At 33.1% G+C, this 23,955-nt stretch overlaps 2 protein-coding genes and 1 long non-coding RNA gene across 4 annotated transcripts; all 3 read left to right on the top strand.

The window, feature by feature from the left end:
• Positions 1–4,403: 4,403 nt before the first annotated feature.
• Positions 4,404–11,017, top strand: LOC8258063 (RNA-binding KH domain-containing protein PEPPER). The gene is made up of 6 exons (XM_002518202.4): positions 4,404–4,912; positions 5,050–5,302; positions 5,713–5,861; positions 5,964–6,218; positions 10,220–10,414; positions 10,643–11,017. The coding sequence occupies exons 1-6, from the start codon at positions 4,592–4,594 to the stop codon at positions 10,823–10,825; spliced, it is 1,356 nt and encodes a 451-aa protein (XP_002518248.1). The 5' UTR covers positions 4,404–4,591; the 3' UTR covers positions 10,826–11,017.
• A 3,983-nt stretch (positions 11,018–15,000) lies between these two features.
• On the top strand, positions 15,001–15,399 carry LOC107261189. Its single transcript, XM_015718656.1, has one exon. It carries the CDS (start codon positions 15,001–15,003, stop codon positions 15,397–15,399), a length of 399 nt encoding a protein of 132 aa, XP_015574142.1.
• A 5,205-nt stretch (positions 15,400–20,604) lies between these two features.
• LOC107261188 lies at positions 20,605–23,955 on the top strand. Of its 2 annotated transcripts, none has more exons than XR_007215272.1 (2): positions 20,605–22,567; positions 22,804–23,955. It is a non-coding gene; the product is annotated as an uncharacterized LOC107261188 (long non-coding RNA). The 2 variants fall into 2 exon arrangements; XR_001535175.3 differs by lacking the exon at positions 22,804–23,955 and adding an exon at positions 22,668–22,776.

The raw sequence follows: 23,955 nt of genomic DNA, 5'->3' as shown, positions 1-23,955 counted from the left end.
TATAATATGTGGGCTTTGAGTACTTATAAGGAAAAGCATCTCAAATAGCAAGCAATAGGGTTCTTAGGAGAGATTACTACTGTCATTACTGTAAGTTGAGTCTTGGATAAGGATAAAAGACTCGCACAAGTAAAAAGTGTTCTTCCTTGGCTCGTCACCCCATTCAAGGGTCCATGTGATGAAGAAAATTTACTCATTACTTGTGAGTGATGGTTAGCCAGTGTTATAATTTCAAGATCCAAGTGAAATTAAAAAACCACTAACCGACGCCATCGAGGCTATAGGAACCAAAGTGCACAATATGTGATAATGGTGTAGTGATGCAAGAATCACTCGTTAAATAATAAAATTAAAGACAAACATACACTAGAATTTACTTCTATTATCTCTAATGGAGTCGCCACTGTGGGCTGGGATTTCGGGAGCGCACCCAAGTGTCTTTAGCGACTATGACACTACAAGGCTTTTCAACCTAATCAGGAACACGCTAACTAGTCATAAAGACTAGCGCAGAGATGGAAGTCGCCACCCGGGTAATTCACCGGGATGGATTTACTAATGAGTGACGTTTTTTAATTCCATAAGGAAGCTTATGCCACAAATTTAGAGATAGATCCGGAAGCCAACTTCCTTATTTGTGTATCTTTGTCTTTAATTTTATTATTTAATGGGTTATTCTTTATAAATACAACAATTATATTTCTATATATCAAGCACTACAGCATGTAAGGTCTACCTAAGTCTAGCCCATTTTATTTAAACCCATTCCAGATTTAATTAACCTATTTTACTAATTAATTATGTACATGGCTTTTCTTAGTCTAGCCCAATTCACAAGTTATACATTAACTTCTAGCATTTAAGTCTAGAGGGACTATTTTTTTTTATGCTAAGGCCCAGTTGAGTGATCTTAAATCTAATGTGGTCCAATAAATTATAATCAAAGCATGGTAAAACCCACGAGGTCTATATTGATTTTAGGTTTAGCCCAATTACTATCTAATTAGCTTAATGGATTACAATTTTTATGTTGGGTCTAATTGTTAACCTAGGGTCTATGTGTTCAGGTTTTAGTTAGGCAATCACTTTACAGTTATTTGACATTTATCAAGCATAAAGTAAAAATAAAAATATAGAAAATAAAACCTAGCTATTATAACCTTTCCTACAACTAAAAAAACAAAGGAAAAAGCACCTAAATATTAAGAACATAAAATTGCTAAAATACATCAAAACTGGAAAATTTAGCCTAAAAGTGCACTCAGCCGATTGGACAAGGGCATAGAGCCGATCGATTTTAGGGCCGAATTAGTCTTTCTGCGGATTTCTTCACCTTTTCATGTCTAGAAGCCGATTTTTACGTGCACAAAGAACAGAAAATTCAATTAAAACATATAAAATTGAGTAAACAACATAACAAAAGGAATTAAACAATTAAATACCTAAGAAAATGTAAACCTTAGAAATCAAAGTTGACAGTAAGTGAAAATAACACTCCAAAGTGGATTTTAAATCTTATCATGCAATCCTAGATATCTAATTTGAATAAATACAAACTAATTAATTATATTTTTTAATTATTCAACTATTCATATTTAAAATCCTATAAAGTTATAATATTATATTCAAAATTTTATATGTTCTTATTATCATATTCAGTATCCAATGAGTCATAGCATGTTAAATCATAAGACAATATTTTTTTAACTGCTTGGACAATATCTAATTAGTTTCATGATATGACACTCATGACGATGGGCTGGTTGCCAAAGCCCGCCTGCAACAAGTTTTTTGGATCCATTTCACTAATAATCATAATTGGGCTAGATTCAAGCCTATTAGTATCATTACTAATACACTCATATCTTCATGAATTCTCCTTCTGGTGTCCAATATTACATCATTCTCCTTTTGGACAGAATCTTTAAGTAGTAAAGACTCGAGTTTAACTTTCTTTACTTACACAAATCTGCATGAGACCTCCATGCATCACACCTTTTTGTTTATTAATAATATCCCTAACTGGACCACTTTCCATAACTGTTTTGGCATGATCTAGATTCGAAATCCATTATCATTGTTACTAGCCAGTAGCCGCCCCTGACTCTTTCATGCATAGTGGTTCCATTCGAAGCCATATTTCCCACATATTCTGGTTTCCTCGCCTCGTCGAAGATTTCATCTAAAGGCCATAAGCTCTTTCAATAACATCATATGTTGCCTTAAATAGCCAAGGACAGAAGGACTCTGTATGTCCTAGAAAACCACAAATAAAGCATAAAGCATGTAACCTTTCATACATGCAATCAAACCATAACCATTCCTCTCTAAACCTGTTCATGGGCCGAGACTGGGTGAGCTCGGGCCTGGCTTGACTCTTTTTGAACAAGCCCGAGCCAGCCTAAGCCCGAAGATTTTTTAATATCTCTCTACCCAAGCCCGAGCTCGAAATTTTTTAAAAAGCCTGGCCCGGCCGACAATTCAACACAAATATTCAAAATTTAAACCCAATAATCATGTTCATCATGATAATAAAGATACAAATATCAATTAATATTTTTAACCATCTAAATAAAACTCTAAAAATTGAAATAAAAGAACAACAATATAGATAAAAACTCCTTCAAGGCAAATTCACAATTCCTACAAAATAAAAAATATTTAAATTTATAAGTATTTTATATAAATAAAAATAACCAGTAAGCTAAATTAATATATAAATAATAAACTTACCTAAAAATCCATATATTATTAATAACAACAAAACTATAAACAGAAATAATAACTAGCTAAGTGGTATAAGGCATTTAATTATAAGTAAAAGGTCACAGGTACGATTGTTGAGTATGATATATTTTTTGTCTAACTAAACTAGACATTGGACCAGGCCGGGCCAGGCTTGGGTTTCTATATAAATTTCAAGCCCGGCCCGAGGAGTACGGGCTTTTCGTGGGTTCGGATCGGGCCGGGCTTGTACATAAAAAATTTTGTCCAAGCCCGGCTCGAAGAGTACGGGCCTGGGCGAGCCGGGCGGGTACCCAGGCCCATGAACAGTTCTATTCCTCTCCAGCTTTATTAATCTTCATTCTTCACTTGAGAGCCTTACGCACATCAATTAATACACGGATACGAAGGTAACTATGCCACAAGACAGTAAAATTTCTTGAATTAGACTACATAAAGGTGCCAATGTAATTGCCTATTTCCTTGGCAACTCGCTCAAACATAAATCTAATGGGCAGGTTATAAACTTGCACCTAAAAACTAGCATGGAAAAGAGGAACTTTAGTTGGTTACTCTTCATATGCCAGTCGTTTAACAAGCAGGACATGTTGTTCGAATGTCCATGGCTAGTTCTCTATAACTCTTGTAACATCAATCTAGTGAAAGAACTGAAATAGGAAGATTTAAGACCTCAGCTCCTTAATACAAACTCCACGAACTGCTCTTCATAGAGAAGCCAAAATATACTTTATGGCAGTAAAGTTAATGCCTTTATCAATTAGGAATCGCCCAACCAAACACCACCAAAAATCTTCTTTATCAGCACTAAGGACATGGCCTCCAATCTCAAGCCCACCCACTTTTTCTTCAGTGATGGATAACGAGGCATAAGCATCCTCGATAGGCTGTTTCTCAGTGGAACTACTGCTAGCCATAAAAGAACAGACGAGAAAAAAAAAGGAATCTAAAAAGGACAAAAAAAATAAAACCAAGGATTGACCAAAACTTGTCAAGAATGACAAGACATTTTCACTAAATTTTTTAAATTTTAACAGTAGTAGAAATTATTTTGTTTATGTTTATTAAGTAGTCTAATGGTAAAACAATCAATTTGCTGCATATTAGAGCAATTTTAGCACATCTTTTTAAAATTATTAAAATTTAAAATAATAAATAAAATTTAGGCTAATTTAAATCTTTGAACAAAATTAAATAAATATATGCTGACATGATGCTTTAGAATTGACATTAGTTTTAAAATGATAAATCTCACCTTGACAAATTGTTAGATTTATAAATTATTGCTATTACCACTTTCACAATTATAAAGAAATCCATACATCATTGTTTAACGCCAAAATAAAATAAAATTTATCGTAATAATTTTAAAATTATGGACTAATATCACATAACACGTAACAAATTAAGTTTTTTAGAAATATTATTAATGATGTATTTAAGATTGTGTTAGACATTAAAAGTTTTCTTTCAATATATTAATTTAATTTCTTTTTTAAATTTATTTTTAGAAAATATCAGTTTATTCATTTTTATAAAAATAATTTAAAATAACGAATAAAATAAAATAAAAATTGAACTCAAATAATTTTTCCAATCGAGTGGCAAGAGTATCAAGGATGAAAAGTTGCTTGTGAGTTTATTTAATTCCGGATCACAAGTTCAGGGGGCAAAGTAACCCTTTACCGAGGATCAAACGGCGTACATAATAGACGCGGATGAGGATCTCATTCTAAAGGCTGCACTTCCTGCTGAGGCTAATAAAGCAAATCCCTGTTGTGATTTATTTTGCAACTCCCAATAAAACCCCAAAAATCTTAACCCTAACACTGTTTCTTTCTTTCTTTCAATGGCCATGGCCACAACAACCACCACACCTGAACCCACCAAAACCGGCTCACCAGACACCCCAGAACCCGACTCACAAGCCATTACAACCATAACAACAGCAGCAACAGCAACATCAGGAGTTGAAAACCCTGAGCCCAGTGCCAGTACGAGTGCTAATTGGCCAGGATGGCCGGGAGACTGCGTGTTCAGATTGATAGTTCCGGTGCTGAAAGTGGGCAGCATTATTGGGCGAAAGGGTGATCTCATCAAGAAAATGTGCGACGAAACTCGTGCACGTATTCGTGTTCTTGATGCCCCCATTGGCACCCCAGACCGCGTCGTATGTTTCTTTTTTTTTTTAAAGATGAAAAGAATAACCAATTTATTTTAATTTAAATAAAATAGTATATTTTCTGATCCTGGTGTTTAGTATGTGTATTTTTTGGTCGAGTTAGCGTTTATTTGGTTTTGTTCTAGGTGTTGATATCAGGAAAGGAAGACGTAGAGGCACCTCTATCACCTGCAATGGATGCTGTAATAAGAGTATTTAAACGTGTTTCTGGATTACCTGAGGGTAATGCTCAAGAACTTGGAGCTGCTGGAATTGCATTTTCTTCGATTCGGTTATTGGTGGCTTCTACACAAGCTATCAATTTGATTGGGAAGCAGGGCTCTATAATCAAGTCAATACAAGAGAGTACTGGTGCATCAGTTCGGGTATTGTCGGAAAGTATGCTTTAATGTTCTATTATATACTGTTAATCTTCTCATAAGATTTCCCTTGTCGAGTATTGTTCACTTGCTTAGTGATTATGAGATTATTAGATGACAATTTCATGCTGATTGTCTCTTCTCTATAAAGAGCTGCACTCTACAGTTGCCTGTGCCACTTAAAACTGAAATCAGGTGTTTCGAGGAGTTATAAGCTCATAGCAATAGAATATTGAAAGAGATTTGATTTGTGTCTTTGCAATCACTTTTAGGATAGCTACTCAATCACTTTCCTATGTTGCTTGATACAATTATATCACCAAATATTTGTTTCCCCAGTTTTGGTTGCTAAGCATTCGTTTTGTTGGTCACCATTATTGTTCCTCTTCCCTGAATTAAGCAACTGATAATATAATATTTTCCTTGCAGATGAAGTGCCATTTTATGTGGCTACAGATGAGAGGATTGTAGACTTGCAAGGAGAAGCCATGAAGGTTCTTGAGGCTTTGGAAGCAATAGTGGGTCACTTGAGGAAGTTTCTGGTTGATCATAGTGTTCTTCCTCTATTTGAAAAGAATGTAAGTCTAACTGCTATCAGAATTATAATTTTTGTATTGAACTGTACTACAAATTATCCATACTTGAATGAACATGATAGCCATTGCTATTTCTTTCTGTAGTATAATGCATTGATCTCACTAGACCGTCAAGCAGAGACATGGAGCGACAGGTCATCATTTCATACTACATCTCAAGGTAGGATTGATATTGATTATCCTCTCTCAGGAAAGAGGGATGCTTTGTTACTTGAGCGAGAAACTCCATTTGAATCACAAGTCCCACTCAGTAGAATTTCACTCTATGGACAAGATCCTGCAATTTCTTCAGTTCGTTCCTCTGTGTTCAATCGGTCTAGTGTTCCCATAGTCACTCAGGTTGGTGGTTTTTATTTTTCTTTCAAAGCCGTACTTTTTTTTATTCATGCTTACGTTTGTGCCTACACTCTCAAGTTGGTGTTTTCAAATTGCTTTTTGTATATGGCAGAAGAAATAGGGAAAGAGCATTTTGTATTTTTTTGTGCTGAAATTTCCATCTTCACGTGTGATAGGGCTTATAAAAGATGCCAAATACAGGATTTGCATTTTTCTTTTCTTGAATTTTTTATAAGCACTAGCTCAAAATATTTTAATGATTAAAGGGATGAAAGGAAAAGTTTATGGACTAGGGCATGAACAGTGTAAAACTGAACTACTGAAATTTCTAATAAATCAAACTGAACCAAACTAATTCCATTTGATTTTTTTTTCTTAAAACTTTTAAGTAAATTATAATTAGTTTTATTTTGTAAAGTACTTGTTTGAAAACATATTAGTTCTTTACATATATATAACAAAAAAAATAAAATATTTTATAAATTAAATGACATATAATATCCTTTAAAGGATTAAATTTTTTAGTATATTTAATTATTTTAATGCTAATTATTATAATTTCAGTTCGGTTAAACTGAAATTTTTTACCCAAAACTGAACTAACAGAATTTTTCTCAGTTCTTTAAAGTTCAAATTCAAACAAACCAAATTAGAGGAATAAGCAGACCGAACTGGCTTGTTTTGTTTTCATTTTGTATTGTTCTATTCACCCTATTTTGGGCTACAGTTGAAGCTAGCTATACATATATACCATTTCAGAAAGGCCCATCCTAGACTCAATTGGAAGAAGGAAAAGAAGTTAGCTTCAATACACCTGTAACTCTACTGTTTGATAGCCTCTCCATTGAGCCACAACAACTATGCTAATTGATTTTCTCCACTAAGTCTTGATAACATCTTTTTGTCTTACAATTCCAATTTGAATGTTCTAATTCCACCTCTTTCATTTATGGAGTCAAATAAAAATGATTTCTTGTTTAAAATGGTTAATTCTATAGGGTTATTATCTTCTTTGGCTAGATCTTACAGCCTTTCACAATTGTAGTTTACTACGACTTTTACGAAAAGAAAATCAAGGGGCTTTCTTGGTTTTTCATCAGCCATTTTGCAACAAATCCAATACCTGTAGACTACATGTAGTACCTAATTTTATGTGTTAAGCTTGATACTGGCATATTGCATTCACTATTCTTCCTATTTCTTCAATAGGTAGTGAGAGTTTGAGACTCAGGCCTTACTTGGTCTATGATCACCGATTGGGTGATTCTTTTAAGCCTATTTTAATTAGTTAAGCATAGTTATTAAAGGTCTGCCTTAGGCGCAAGGTGCATGAGGCGCATGCCCTTGCGCCTCATCCCCCAAAAGGCAATTGATGTTACAAATGCATTCGCCTTAGTGTGCTTTAACTATAGGCGAGGCGCTCCTTGTCTTACAAATTGACTATTTTATTTGTATTTTATTTTATTTGTTTGAATAAAGTGGTGGAATAATCTGAATCATTCATTTAAGTTTAAATATAGTTTATTATAGACCTAACTTCACCAAATTATCTCCATGAAAACAAATAAGGAAAAAAGAAAAAAAAAAGATTAAAGAAAAAGAGAACTGATTTAGGGAAAAGAAGATACAGCAAAAAATAATTGATAAATGAGTTCGGGTAGAACTCATTCTCAAAAGCTAGCTCAAAATAAGAGGGTGTCTAATTCACTTATATATACTATAATAGCCCAGTCACCAAGCAATATGGGATAACTACAACTTCTAACATTTTCCCTGACGCTTAGCGTGACATGCAAACGGGCCGGGTCCAAACCCATCATTATAGATAAAAGACCGCCTTTGATACCATGATAAATGGACTTGGGTAGAACTCATTCCCAAAAGCTAGCTGAAAGGAAGAGGGTGCCCAATCCACTTATATACACTGTAACAACCCAATAACTAAGCAATGTGGGATAACTACAACTTCTAACAATAAGAAATAAGCTGTTGTTGACAAACGAAGTTACTGGAATACTAGTTTAGATTACTCGTCCTTAATATGCAATTAAGAATTGTTGCTATTTTTAGTATTCGTAGAATAGGAATGTCATTCTAACTTTGAAGTCGTTCAAACCTTTACTCTTCTTTTTTGGTTTTAGAACCCTTTGCTAAGTCTTATGTGTTTTTCTGAAATGACTCTAGTGAATAGCATTATAATTATATAAGCTTGTTAGTACCAAATTTAATCATTGTTTTCATAAATTTTTGTGCCTTATGTTCCTGAGGCATGAGTCTGCGCCTTGCGCTTAGGCTCTAAGACAGCTTGTGTGCTTTTGTGTGCCTAGCCAAGGTTTTGAATAACATTATTGTAGTCTGTATTGGTATCAATAATAGTGCAACAGTATTGGACTGAATCACATTCAATTTCATCGAAATAGCCATCGCTACTTTGAATCTGAAGAACAATTCCCATTTAAATGAGTAAACTTTGAAATGTGTTGGCTAAAGACTCTTTGGTGAAAAGTCTATTCTTTTTTGGAAGTTAAAATGGGATGGAATTAGAAAATGTAGGTAGAGTTCGAAAAACTAGGAGATTTAATTTGTTTCTAAATCCCCTATAATGTGTTGATAAATAATGCATTAGGAGGCCCAAAAATTCCATTACAAGACAAGTGGTACGCAACATGTTGGCTATTATTTAAAACCATGAGCCTTGCACCTTTAATTACTATGTGGTTGAACTTGTTGTGTTTTGGATAATCAACTATGCCATCCTCTTGTGATGGCTCATCTTTGTGTGTTACTAGGCAATTAGATTCATGGATTCCCATTCTACTTCATATTTTTGTTTTTAAGCAGGAAAGTTATTCAGATACGACTATATGGTTTAATTATAGTTCAACAGTGTCTCGTCTTCCTCATTTTAATTTAATATAGATCTATTAACATAGAGAAATTAAAAAGATCTGGATTCACATTTCTATCTGACATGGCTTCTCTATAGTTAGTCTGTGGTCATGACGATGTGGAATGTATGACATGAGAAGTGGATGGTATCTGTCTAATTTGGTCTCTTAGTTTAGACAACACTGAATCTCTTGTAATACTTCTTTGGCCACTGTTTTTACCATCCTTGTTAACTGTTTGTAGTCAAATTGACTTCATTAGATCAGTTTAAAATTACCTAGTGCATGACAGTTCAGAGCATTATTTTGCGAGCTTCCTGATATAGGCAATCTTACACATGGGTTTTTGTTGATCTCATCACCAGCCAGCCATAATATACTGACCTATGTAATCCATTTGTCTTTATTTGTCCCACATGCTTATCTCTTGCCTTGTCTCTCTTTGCAGCTATTTGTCAATACATCTTCCCACTTGTTTATTTTCTTAATTTTCCTTTGTTGCTCCTTGGTTTTTATTCCTTTCTCATTCGTTCTTAGGAATAGGTTTAAATTTAATGGCCTGGCTTAATTGTTGCCTTATCTGATTGAACTTCAATTTTGTAATGGACTTTTCGATTTGTGGTTGCTAGATTTATGGTGGTTAAATTTATGATGGGCCATTCCTTTAATTGTTTTTATTTACTGTTCGGGGGTTATGATTTATAAAGCTGGCTTACATATTTAAATATTTTGTTCTTACAATTTGATTATTTCAAACAATTGCTGACATGATTAAATATGGATATTGGTGCAAGATAGTGTTTGATTTAACTATTAGGGCTGGCTGATAGCTGTTTGAAAACTAACTTGATCCATTTGGGGTATAAAAAGAAAATCTGCAGCTGGTAGAACACCTAACACTGATTCTAAAAGCTGCTTTTTAGAGCACTTTCCAACTAATACCTGATTTGAACTTCTGGTAAAAATTATTAACGACAAAGTAACCTCTTCTAAATTATCTTCTTTCAATAACTTTTATTTGTAACTCGTTAAAATAAATTGTGTCATAAGATTGTACAATTTATGTATTTGTTTGATCTCTGACATTATAATATCTCCTGGTGCTTAATTTAACAGGTCACGCAAACTATGCAAGTGCCAATTTCTTATGCTGAGGAAATTATTGGGATTAGAGGAAATAATATTGAATATATCCGTCGCACTAGTGGAGCTATAATAACTGTGAATGAAAGTAGGGGATTGCCTGATGAAATAATTGTGGAGATCAAAGGCACTGCATCAGAGGTTCAGATGGCTCAACAACTGATTCAGGTAACACATCTTCCTAAGACATTTTTCTCAAGTTGCCAAGATCTTGCAAAGATAAGTTTAAACAAATAAAGCGGGTGCACATTAAGAAATAATTTTCTATACATCGAACTCATCTCGTTCTGAAATATGTTTATTTGTTTTCTTTATAGAATTATTTGCAGCAATTGCTTCTGGTGTCAGTGAATAGTTTAACGATATATAGCAATGGCATTTCTTCTATATATGCAGGAATTCTTAAGCAATCACAACAAAGAACCAGTCACAAGCAGCTATAGCAAGTATGATACTGGACTGAAATCTGTGTACTCTCAGTTAGATAATTCGCCATATACTTCGTCTTCATTGTCTGCAAAATCATATGGTGAATATGGATCTTCTAGTCTAGGAGGCTATAGTAGTTTTAGACTTTGAGTGCGTAGCATGGAACGTGGCAGCATTTGTTGGAACTATTTCTGCTTATCTGATCCTCTAATAGGAGTTTAGAAAGTATATAATCGGATTTGGATTTAATTGTCTGTATCCATAACAGATTTGGATAGAATTTGAGCTTTATCTGTTTAATATTACTATTTTATTTATTATTTTTAATTTTTTATTTGATTAGTTTCGGTTTTATAAATTCTTTCTTTCGTTTAATTAGTATTTTCATTTTATTATAATATGTTGTTTTATTACTTTTTCAATCTAATTTTAATAGGTTATTTTTAATTTGTATAAGAATGAAGGAATTTAATTTTTTTTATAAATAATACCACTATTTTAACTATTTTTTATTAAAATATATTTAATAAGTTTTTTAATATAATGTACGGTTATTTAAATATTGATGAATTTATCAATTTATTTATAATTTTTTAGATTTAAAAAAGTTATATTGAAAGTTTTGTTTATTAATTTGCATCTTCAAAGTTAAATAAATAAAAATTAATTATTGGTATTAATATTTATGTAATTAATAAATGATATTTTAGATATTTAATTTTAAACTAATAATTTTAAAGGAAAAGTGGTCTATATTTTTTGCATAAATTAAACAAATAGTCTATCAAAATTGGATGGAGAAAGTAATTTCATTTTTCTTTAATTTTTATCTTTAATGTTAGTAATATTTGTGCATTAAATGAATTTGTTAAGCAAATACTTATTTTTTTGTTTAAATTTATTCTCATAATCAAATCTTTAGTGGGTATGATATCCATTATTCAGTTAAATGCCTATAAAATATTTATAAAGATGAATTTATGTAGCATGGAGATAATATTAACTAGATTTTTTAACGAATATGAATAGTAAATTTTAAGTTTTTATATAAGTATAAAACATATTAAAGTAATTATATTTTAAATGAATTTGAGTTTCGACCATTTTATTGGATGCAAAAAGATAAACATTTGACCGAATAACATTGCCAAGTAATCTAATTAAAGTAAATTCAAATGCAGTTTAACGAAAATGAATAGTAAATTTTAAGTTTTTATATAAGTATAAAATATATTAAAATAATTATATTTTAAATGAATTTGAGTTTGGACCATTTTATTGGATGCAAAAAGATAATATTTGACCGAACAACATTGCCAAGTAATCTAATTAAAGCAAATTCAAATGAATGATAAATGAAATGCCAATTTTAGGTATTTATATAGCTCAAGGTCTCTAAATATTTGTGTAAATTTGCTACCATTGTAAGAGTATCACATTTTCTCATTGAAAATCTGTGAGGGGTCTATTTGCACTTATTGAAATAAGTGAGAAATTAACAGAAGCCTAATAATTTCAATGAGACAGTTAGAGTGGATATAACTCAAAGTTGAATAAGAGTGTCTAATTATTAAAACCTCGTAAGGCTTGTACTTTAGCCATTAACAGAGTCAAATAGTAAAAAAATTCCTAAAGTGTGATCCTTAGGGATTAAACATTGGTCTTAGTATCCGGCCAAAATAAATTATTATGCTCATCCTTAAGAATTGAACATAAGTCTTAGTATTCAAACAAAATAAATTATTATGCTCTTTCTTTTTGAGTCTTATGCTTTGTAAAAATTCGATTTATATCAAACGCATTTTCAATCTATTTTGAAAAACAAGACAGAAATTATTAAATAGGCAATTGATTATTTTAAACACTATACAAAGCAAATAAAGTATTTGAATCCCTCTACTTATCAATTCAAAAAGATTTCTATTGTTAGTATTGATTTCTAGTTGTCAATGTATCTATTGAAATAGTTAGCTCACTGCTGCAGATATCTACCAACTTACTTATGAGTATAGTTAGATATCCGTGTAGTTTGCTTCAGACAATTAGTAGAGCTCCTATGCAAGTGTAATTGGTTTGAGCACTGCATTGGCAAATAGAATATTAATCTTTATATTCTTAACTTATTATATAACTTGCTCATACACTTTAGGCTTTCACTTAAAAGCAAGCAGATATCCGATCCAAAATTTTAAGAAATCGAATCAGACCCCTCTTAGATATCTATTACACACTTCTATTTGATATTAGAGTAGCTCTTTGAATACATAAGGCTTAACTACTTTGAGTAAAGATCCCATATGCTTGGTCAGGCCTAAGTTATCACATTGCTATTGCGTAAAGGGCAATTGGAAAAACAAAATGATTACCTTCATTCAGGCTACTAATAGTTGCATGGACGAATATTCAAACAGGACCAAAAATACATATTAAACATTTTGACAATGAATGAATTCATAAAGAGGAATTTGAATATACAAAAGGATGGTAAAGTTAGGATATGTGTGGATTAACGAGACCTAAATAAGGCATATGCTCTAAGGATGATTTCCTTCCTCACATAGATGTGATAGTCGACAGTGCAGCATCAAGTGCAATTTATTCTTTCACCGATGGATTCTCCGGATACAATTAGATCAATGATGGTAGTAGTGGACAAGCTGAAAATGGCATTCATCACTGAATAGGGTACCCACTGTTATAAAGTGATGCAATTTGGACTAAAGAATGTGGGGGCAACCTATCATAGAACATCCACTACCTTGTTTCATGAAATGATGCACAATGAGGTAAAGGTGTATGTAGATGACATGATGGTAAAGTCTGACACAAGGCAAGGGTACTTCCAAGCTCTTAATAAGTTTTTAGGATGAGTGAAAAAGTATAACCTACGGCTTAATCCGAAGAAGAGCATATTCAGAGTAACGTCAAGTAAGTTGCTAGCGCATATAGTGAGTCAGCAAGGCATAGAGATCAAACTAGACAAGGTAAAGGCTGTTCAAGAGATGTAAAGAGGCTAGAGGATTTCTAGGACGTCTATAGTATATCAACAGGTTCATTTTTAAGCTTATAATGGTTTATGATGCCATCTTCAAGCTTTTGAGAAAAAATCAACCCGTTGTGTGGAATGAGCATTGTGAGAAGGCCTTCAACAGAATTAAAGAGTATCTAATGAAGCTTCCAAAGGATGGCAAGCTGTTGGTCTATATTTAGCCTTAGAAGAGGAAGCCACGGAGGCAATGATAGCTCAGTGTAGGCCTACTGATGTAGAGCATGCGGTCTTTTATCTCAATAAGAAGTTGTTGCCTTACGAGTCAAAGTATAATCTAAAAGAAAACATGTTTGGCTATGATATAGGCTACGAAGAAATTAAGACATTATTTCCAGTCTTATAAGGTGTAAGCAATTTTAAAAATAGACTCACTGAAGTATTTGTTCGAAGCTTCATCTCTTACAGGAAAGCTGGCTAGAGATGGTTAGTGCTCATCACAGAGTTTGACATCGAGTACGTCACTAAGAAGGTAGTCAAGTTAGAGTTGTTGTAGAATTATTGGCTTAGAATGCAATCGAGGGAGATGGCCTTTGGAATTTAGAGTTTCCTGACAAAAATTTGGGGGCATTCAAGATTCAAGAGTGGAAGGCATACTTTGATGAGATAATAAATGCAAAAGGTGCAGGGTTAGGAAAGGTTTTGATTATGCTTGAAGGAGAGATGCTACCAATGGCCAATAGATTGGACTTTAAGGTGACAAATAATATGACAGAGTATGAAGCATATTTATTTAGATTAGAAGCAGTTGTGGTAGTAGGAGCAAAGCAGTTGATGGTCTATGGGGACTCCATGCTGGTAATTCAATAAGCTATTGAAGAATGAGAAGTGAAAGAAGAGAGCTTAAAACCCTATGTTAGCTATTTCAAGACTTTGGTTTGTAACTTCTCCAAGTGTTCATTTAAACACTTACCACGAGATGAGAACCAGATGGCAAATGCACTAGCTACCCTTTCGTCCACATGAGACAACCCCTTGCAACTTCTGATGAAGCCATTAGTGATTGTGAAATCAGGTGCGCCCTGTTATCATGGAGATCAAATAATGCAAGTCCAGATAGGACCAGATGAGAAGCCTTGGTTATATGATCTGAAAAGGTTTGTAGATGATAAGGAATATCTAGAGGAAGCGACTGCGAAGGAGAGGTATGAAGTGCAAATCTAAACCAGGAACTATATTAGCCATGGGGGAGTATTGTACAAAAGGATAACTTTGGGTGTCCAGCTCTGGTGTGCAATTAACCAAAAAGATTATGCATCAAAGTTATTATTGGTTAACAATGGAAAAAGATTTTATAGCTTTAGTAAGGAGATATTGTGAGTTTCAGCTCTACAGTGACTTGAGTCATATATACGCAACTGAACTTTGTAATTTGATGTCTTTGTGGCCTTTTGCAGCTTGGGGAATCAATATCATTGGGGAGATAAAGCCTCCTTCAAATGGTCACAAGTTTATAGTTGTAGCGATCGACTATTTTTCTAAATGGGTCGAGGCCGAGTCATTCACTACTGTGAAGGTAAAGAAAATGGCTAGATTTATAGAGAGTAACCTGATCTACAGGTACGAGGTCCCGCATCATATTATGACGGGTAATAGCATAGAATTCATGGGTAAAACAGTAGACCTACTAACAGAATACAAGATCAAATATCAAAGGTCTTCTCTGTACAGACCTTAGGCGAATGGAGCGGTAGAAGCATCTAATAAGAACTTAAAGAAAATACTCTCGAAGATGGTATGGAATCACAAGGATTGGTCGTTCTAGTTACCTTTCGCACTTTGGGGATATCGAGCGACTGAGGGGACTTCAACAGGATAGACTCTATAGTCTATAGGACTAAAGCAGTCTTACCAGTTGAGTTGGACTTGAAATCTTTGAGAGTTGTATTAGAGGCTAAAATACCAAAATATTAGTGGATTGAGCAAAGATACCAACAGTTGGCTCTGACCAATGAAAAAAGGATGAAAGCTCTATACCACATGCAATTATATTAGAAACGGATAACTAGGGCATTCAATAAGAAAGTAAAGCTAGAAAAAATCAGAGTTGGTGACCTAGTGTTGAAACACACAAGACCTACTACATTCGACCCGAGAAGGAATTTCAGTCCTAAATTGGGAAGACCCGTACTTAGTAAAAAAGATCATGCCTAAAGGTGCCGCTAAGATCTCGGATATAGAAAGGAACGAGTTCTCTGAGCCCATTAACTCTGATCGTCACATGAAATACTATGTATAAAAATAAAAAAATAAAAAAAAAATAGAAAAATAGCCTGTTGATCAGGAAACCTGAAAAGGCTCTTCAGGCAAAAATCATAGAAATAAGAAAGAAAATGATCAGATGGAAAATCTGAAAAAACTGGCTAATAACATGAGTTATATCATGAGAAACCAAAATGTACCCATCTAGGCTTTTAATAAATGAATAAATTATTTAGAATTTTTATCAAACATATATATGTCTATTTATTACTCTACGCACTAACTAAGAGCAAAACTAAGCTACAGTCCTAAGAAAAATAAAGAAGATTTAAAAAGAATTATATTTCATCTTCTTCTTCTCTTTGCATCTGCATTCTTAAATTCAACAGCTAGCTCTTGAGTCCTCTTGAAAACCTTGCAAATCTAAGAGAAATGGTAATCTAAAGCTAGATCGAAGCTTTGAAATTGTCACTTTGGTCAGATCGCCTTCAGAATCAAGGTTGAATTCTATATCGTGGCGGGGATAGAGTCACTTAATGTTGTCTAGGAAGTCTTCTCTCAATGGGAAGCCTTCAAATTCATGAGGAATTTTTAGAATTTATTGCTTCTCCCATACTAGCGGCAAAGTCTTGAAGGTGTGTAGAAGGTGGAAGCTCGTAAGTCGGGTAAAGCTACATAGTTATCATACACTATAAGCGTGACATGCTTAATTCTCCACCAAGGGCAGGTCCAACGGATAAGTGTGTTCAAAAAGCCCTTCATCCAAAAATTCAGCCCTTGTGATCTCGTGGGGTAGTAATAGATCGAACCTGCACATATTGCGGCTCATACTTGTTGATGTCCCTTGGGATGGTTAGTATTTGAAACCTCTCGTGCAGCCAAATCTACAAAAAGAAAGAAAGAAAAAAAGAAAAATGAAGAAAATAATAAAAAGCTAAGTTGAAAACCTGCAAAGAGCGACTTAGGAAAAAATGATAAAAAAACTAAGTTGAAAACCCATAAAAGGCGGCTTAGGCAAAAATAATAATAAGCTAAGGTGAAAATCTGAAAGGGCGGCCTAGGAAAAAGTTAAGACATTAGCTTGCTAAGTTGAAAATCCGAAAAGGTGGCTTAGTAAAAATTAGGCAAAACAATAATGAAAGAAATAAAAGAGATTTGGTTGCATACCTACAAGAGGACAAGGTTGCCACCAAACTGTTAATGGGTTTTGTACATGTCCAATCCAATGATGGTTTCAGCCAAGATAACTAGAACTAAGTCTGCTCTATGCTCCACCTGATCAATGATGCCAACGATTCTGATATCTCTCCTCATTGAGGAGAAATCAACAAAAAATAGGCATAGAGGCAAAAGATCAGCATCCTAACCCAAGTAGGTGTACATCTTTCCTTTTTCTTACAGCAAAAGATCAATGCAGTAATGTTAATAATCATCAACAAAATGGGAAAGTACCTCAACATAAGGTATATTGAATAATTCCACCAATCTGCCAAGAAAAGAATCATCTAATCTTGGCAAAGCAATCGGATAAGTAGAATCCATAGGGCCTCCAAAACTAGCAGAGAACTCTTCAACTGTAGGACATAGCTCTTGCCCATTGAATTGGAAAACATTATCTCTTGGACACCTAAAGTTGATGGCAGAGTGAAAAAAGCCACAATCAAGTTTTGTATGCTGCATGGCTTTGAGAGAAGAAAGGTGGAATTTCCCAAGTTTGACCCATTCATCACCAGTTAGGGTTTTAAGAAGAGTTTGGAGGACTTTGACACTTTTTTGAGTCATGGTTTTTCAACTTTGAGTTATGAATCGGGTATGGGGATGTGTGAGGGTTGCATACTGTCAACACTCATTTTTCGTATCTAGATATTGAGGGAATTATGAAAAATCCAATAATGAAAGTTACTATCTTTGTTGAGTCTCGGGAGAGTAAGGAGGGGCAGATCCGAGTAAGGATTGAGAATAATTGAACTTAAAATTATTTTTCTAGAATCAATTCGGACCAATGATAGAAAAAAAATTAAGTTTGAGGGATGAACTGGCAAGCTTTACCAATTTAGGGACTAAATTGTCAAAGTGTTTGAAACTATTGCCCCTAGAAGAGCCGATCAGCTTACCATAGAGGAAAATCAGTTCTGTGCAGGGCGAACTGGCTCTACATAGTGCCGATTGGCTATTTTCTGAAAATCTGACGTCGTTTCACATGTATTTTTGACCTAAAATGCTAAAATTGATAAAAATAAATTTTTAGAAGGTATTAGTGATAATTATTGGGACTTTTAAATATATTTAGTGATAATTATTTGATTTTATAAGATTTCATTTTATTTTATTGAATATTAATCTGATAAGAGAAAAGATAATCAATTGATTTTTTCTTTAATTAAAGTAATTGCATAGTTATCTGCTCCTCTAGGGTTCCTAATCCTATTGGTATAAATAGAATAATATGGCTTAGATTTAGGATTAGCTACACTGAGTAATTATTAGAACAATATACACATCATTATTAAAGCTTCAGTTAAAGGGAAACTCACTAATTAAGAACTAAAGATTTGGAAACTGATTTTTTTAATGATAGAAAATTTCTCAAACCCAAGTAGCACTAGATTCTCAACCAATATTCGATTTCACCACCTCTTCATGTCTAGAGACTTGAAGATTAGCATTCAACGATGACAATCTGAGGATTCTCCAAATTCAACAATATCAACATCCTCATCTTTACAAATTGGTTCTTTTATTTTATGTTTTAGAAACATGATTATGATTTATTTTTCTTAGTTATTTTATATTATCCATAGAATTTATATGATTAGATTAGAGATTTTCCTAAAATAACATGTTTATAATTTGTTGGGCATTGAATATGATAATATGAACATGTTAGGCATTAAAGTATGATTATAAGAACATTTAGGGTTTTGAATATGTTAATATGTTTTCTTTTTTGGATTTTGATTAGTTTAGTAAAATGACTAGGGTTTCATGTTAGATTTATATTTTTTATTCATTTTTTAATTAATTAGTTTTTAGCGTTCTATGATAAAGCTTGAAATCTAATATTGTGTTCTTATATTGTTAGCCTTACTAGGGTTTGCATGATATGCTTAGCATTTTTTATTTAATTTAATCTTGTTTATGATTTTTCAATTTTTTTTCCTGAATTCTAATCGTTTTTTAATTTCTGTGCATGTAAACTAGCTCTAAGACATAAGAAAAACTCAAGAAATCGAAGAACCAACGTGGAAAAGCCCCCTAGAGATGATCAGCTTAGTGCAGAACCGATTGGCTCTATGTTGAGCTGATCGGCTCTCTGCTCTAAGTCGATCAACTGACCATCATTCAGCCCTAATTTCCCAAATTCTTAATTTATTTTTGCTATATTTTGTATAGTGTACTTAGAGTTTAGGCATTTTTCTTCCGTTCCTTTAGTTGTAGGATGAGTTGTAATAGCTAGATTTACTTTCAGCACTTTATTTTTGTCTTATTTTAAATGGATGCCAAATATATATTGCGTGATTGCCTAATTAAAACTGAACATATAGACATTAAATCTTAAAATTGGACTTGGCATGAAAACTGTAGTTAAGGTAATGAGATATCATGCTAGGCTTTAATCTAAAATCTACATAGACTTAGGGGACTTTGCCGTGTTTTAAATTAAACTAATTGAGCCATATTAGATTTAAGATCACCTAATTGGGCCTTATGATAAAAAGTAGTCCATTAGGTTTTAAGGGCTGGAATCTAAAACATAATTTGTAATTAGACTAAACTAGGTGGGCCTTGTACATAATTAACTTGTAAATTAGGTTAAAAACTTTAAATATGGGTTAGGCATAATAAAAAGGGCTAGACTTTGGTGGAACTCAAATATTGTAGTGCTTGATGTGTAGAAATATAACTATTGCATTTATAAGGACTAGCCCATTAAACAATAAAATTAAAGGCAATGATACATAAATAAGAAAGTATGCTTTCGGTTCCATCTCTAGATTTGTGACGTAAGCTTCTTTATAGAATCGAGAAACATCACTCATTAGTAAAAATATCCTATTGGATTACCCGGGTGACGACTTCTATCTCCATGCTAGTCGTTATGATTAGTTAGCGTGTTTCTGATTAGGTTGAAAAGCCTTGCAGTGTTATAATCATTAAATACACTTGGGTGCACACCCAAAATCGCTGCCTACACACTCATATTTAAAGATCAAGAGTAGGTGTTTTATTTGGACTCTGCAAATGTGTAAAGTCGAATCGGCTTATGTAATATTTTGAATTTTAATTTTAATTGAATATTATTATTTTTTTAAGAGTATTTTAGTAATTTAAAATTTTTCAGACTACTACACATTTCGAGACATGTTTAGACATAATAATTTTATTCATCATTGATCTTATTTGAATTGTTATTTTTCTTAAGTTATTTTATTTTATTATATTGAATTTTATTTTATTTCTATTTTAGATTTTATTTTTCTTATATGAATTAATTTAATTTATAAATATATTGTTTTAAAACTATTTCAAAGTTAAAATATATTTTTAGTAACCTAAGTCTTAAAAATTAATGATTTATTGTCTAATTAGACATAAAATTATGAATTACCATTTTAACCTCCAATTAATAAATTATATGTATATATATATATATATATATATATATATAAGAATAAGGTTACTATAGCCTCTTTTTCTTACAAGGACAAAATTGAAATTTGGAAAAAAGAAGAAGAAAGAAAAATGGCAACTTGGCCCCTCCTCCTACCTTACTCCCTCTCTCTCGTCATACACCATGGCCACCACTTCACACACTCACCTGCAATCAGCCTCTTTTACCATCTAACACTCATTTTGGGTCATCATTGCCTCGCTTCACCTCTTGCCGACGCCGAACAACATCAAGAGTTGCTGCTTAGCGTGCTTCGAAGAGTGAGAAAACATCTCTCACCGCTGCCATTGCTAGTTTGACATCTTGCCAGCCTCTTTTGGCCGACCAGACCCCAAAAATGAGCTCCTCATGTCGAAAAACCTTAGGACAGTGAAGCTCAGCCCCCGATCTCCTTCGTTTCACTGTTGATCAAGCTCCCCGGCGTTAAAACCTTAAATGGCGATATAGGATTTTTCGGCCACTTTTTGGTAAAAATAATTGTACATCTGGATTTCTGAGATTGTGGGCTTTCCTTTGGTGTGCTCGGATCGAATTTTCATCATCGTTGAAAATTTTCCGATGACCGGGTCCGGTGACCTCGGGACACGTGCCGACGGGTGAAATTTTAATTTTTATTTCTGAACGTTCATTTTTCGGCTTGATATAGTAAATTTTTAATCCGAACTTATTTAGTTAATTATTTATATTTATATTTCAGATAGTTACTTATTAATTAGAAATCGTTATATATTTGAGATTAATTAGGGATAATTAGTGATAAATTGATAAATAGAGATTAAATTGAGTTTGATTAAGAATTAACTATGAAAATTTGATTTATTGATTTAATTATTATGGTTAGGAAATTCTATTAGCTGGTTTATTAATTTCGAAAGTATTAATTTAATTATTATTATTATTATTATTATTATTATTATTATTACAAAATCGAAAAATTGATAATACTAATTTGAGAATAAAATAATTTAAGATATTAATTGATCATTATGGTATTATGTTAAAGGGTCCTGAGTCATAATTGCAGATAAAATCTTGCTCACCAGTCATATGACTAACCCGTAATTTCTCAGTAGTGTAGAATTAGGTTGACTATTTTATATAGAATGGATATAAATATTTATTATTACTTGTGGATTTTAAATTCTCCATCCCATCAGCTAGCTACATCGGATGTGTGGGCAGCGCATAGAAAGACGTCATATTTGTAAGTTAAAATTATATAAGCACTGCATATGTGTCATGCGTAATTTAAATGCAACGTTTTTATTAATAATGTTTATTATTATTATCGATATTTATTTATTTATTTTATTTTAACCATCATATTTATCATTGTTATTATTATTGATAATATTGCATTTAACCTTTATATCCGCTATACTCGATGCTATTTAATTCTAATATTTAATGAATTATTGAATAATATTAAGATTGCTTGTGATTTATGTCATTTTTCACATTATTAAAATTATGAGACAGTAGGAGAACATGCCACTTGATGGGTTGCATGAGGACCGCGTGCGCACCGGTATAAATCACAGACAGGTAATAGAAATATATTCTTGTGATGCTCCTAGTCGAGCATTGCTCTCTGGGTGCCGGCTATATTAGAAATTAAGTGACCAGACTGGATTTAAGGACCCTGGTCGAGCTTTGCTCTCTGGGCGCCAGTCTTATTGGAATAAAAGAGTCGAATGGCTAATAAGATTGAAGTTTAGGGTTCTACTGAGGTACTCGTCCTATAAACATTTAAATTGTATTTTTCTGAATCATTACATGACACACGTTTTAATATGATATAATACTCTATTCTGATTAAATAAATATTTTATTGAGATGGTTGTATTTATTTTTGGATTATATTTTAACTCATTATGGAGACTGATAGTTTCAAATTTTATTTTTTCAGGTGTCTGTTAGGTTTTCTGCAGTTCTTTTTTGGCACCCCGGCTTTCTTCATATTCGGGTTAATGTAACTAATTTTATTTGTATGTTTTATTATTAGAATTCTAGATCCTCCGCAGTAGTGATTCTAATTTTTTTTTTTTTTTTTGCATGTTAAACCAACCAAGGAGATATTACCTAATTGTGCTGATAAACTGATTTAAATATGTAGTATTTGGGTGGTTGAAAATTAGAAATAAAATATTGTTATAATAGATAAGATTATAATTTGATTGAGTTAGTGATTAGTCAGGCTTGCTACAGGTTTTGGTGGTTATATGCTTACCCATTCTCTAACGCTGGCCACGGGCCCACAGATTGGATCGTGACAGCTTAGCACAATTGGATCGACTATGTAATGTCATCACTTGGATTCTCTAGCTTTTCTTGGATTGTGGGCATTTTCTCAGCCCCGGTCATGTGCAGGACCTATATACGTGATATTTAAGGCAAAAATTGATGCCAAACATGGATTTAAACCTTAAAATTCATAATCTTTTATCTTAAAAGATGAAGTTATACAGAAAAGTAGCAAAAAAAAGAAAAATATAGAAAGTGAAGTTAAAGTCAAAAGTCAAGGCTCTATCTTGAATCCCTCATTTGTCATCTAAGTCAGTATCCATTTCCTGAGTCTATAGAATAGATAGTTGAAGCGTCAAAGTGTCAATCCTGTGCTGCTAGGCCTCGATCTGGCACTGGTGGTCATCTATCTGCCCTTGCATGTCCTCGTGGCCCTTTTGAAAAAAACCCAAAGGAGTTAGCTTTTGCATTTTATAACATACATGCATACATTTTGTATTATATAATTTATTTTTGGGTCGGTTCTTACTCGCTAGTCCTCACCAAGAACAAAGAACTGTCTCCTTGTAGCTCCGACCAGCTGACATACATGCTTGAACTGATCCCTTTAGACCTGTATGATTACTTGTATTACTAACATTTTAGGGGAAAGAGAAGATGCAAAGTACCAAAAGAATATAACTTACATGAGTACTAGTACTTAGAGTGAACCTTGAAGGAAGGCAGCTAAAATTAGCTCATGGGTGTGAGAATTTGAAGGAAAATTACAGAACCAGCCTAATCAAGCCCTAGAGCCAACTACCTCTGTGACCTGTGCAGGTTGGCTTTACATAATATTTTTCCAGTTTCAGATTTTTATGCAATTTCAATCTATTTGATACATTGTAATTTAGTTTTAGGTATTTTTCTTTCAATTTCTTAATTATAAGAGGAGTTTAATAGTTAGACTTAATTTTCTGGAATTTAATTTCTATATTGTATTCATGGGTACCAATTATTTCGTCTTTGTGGACATCCTACTCAACTGTACAGAGCCGATCGGCTTAGCATAGAGTTGAATCGGTTCTGTGCAAAGTCGATTCACTCTATACAGTTCCAATTGGTTGATTTTCTGAA

This window comes from Ricinus communis, chromosome 3 (genome assembly GCF_019578655.1).
Source record: "Ricinus communis isolate WT05 ecotype wild-type chromosome 3, ASM1957865v1, whole genome shotgun sequence".
Lineage (NCBI taxonomy): Eukaryota > Viridiplantae > Streptophyta > Magnoliopsida > Malpighiales > Euphorbiaceae > Ricinus > Ricinus communis.
The sequence above is the reverse complement of the archived record's forward strand: the minus strand, read 5'-3'. Positions and strand labels throughout refer to the sequence as shown.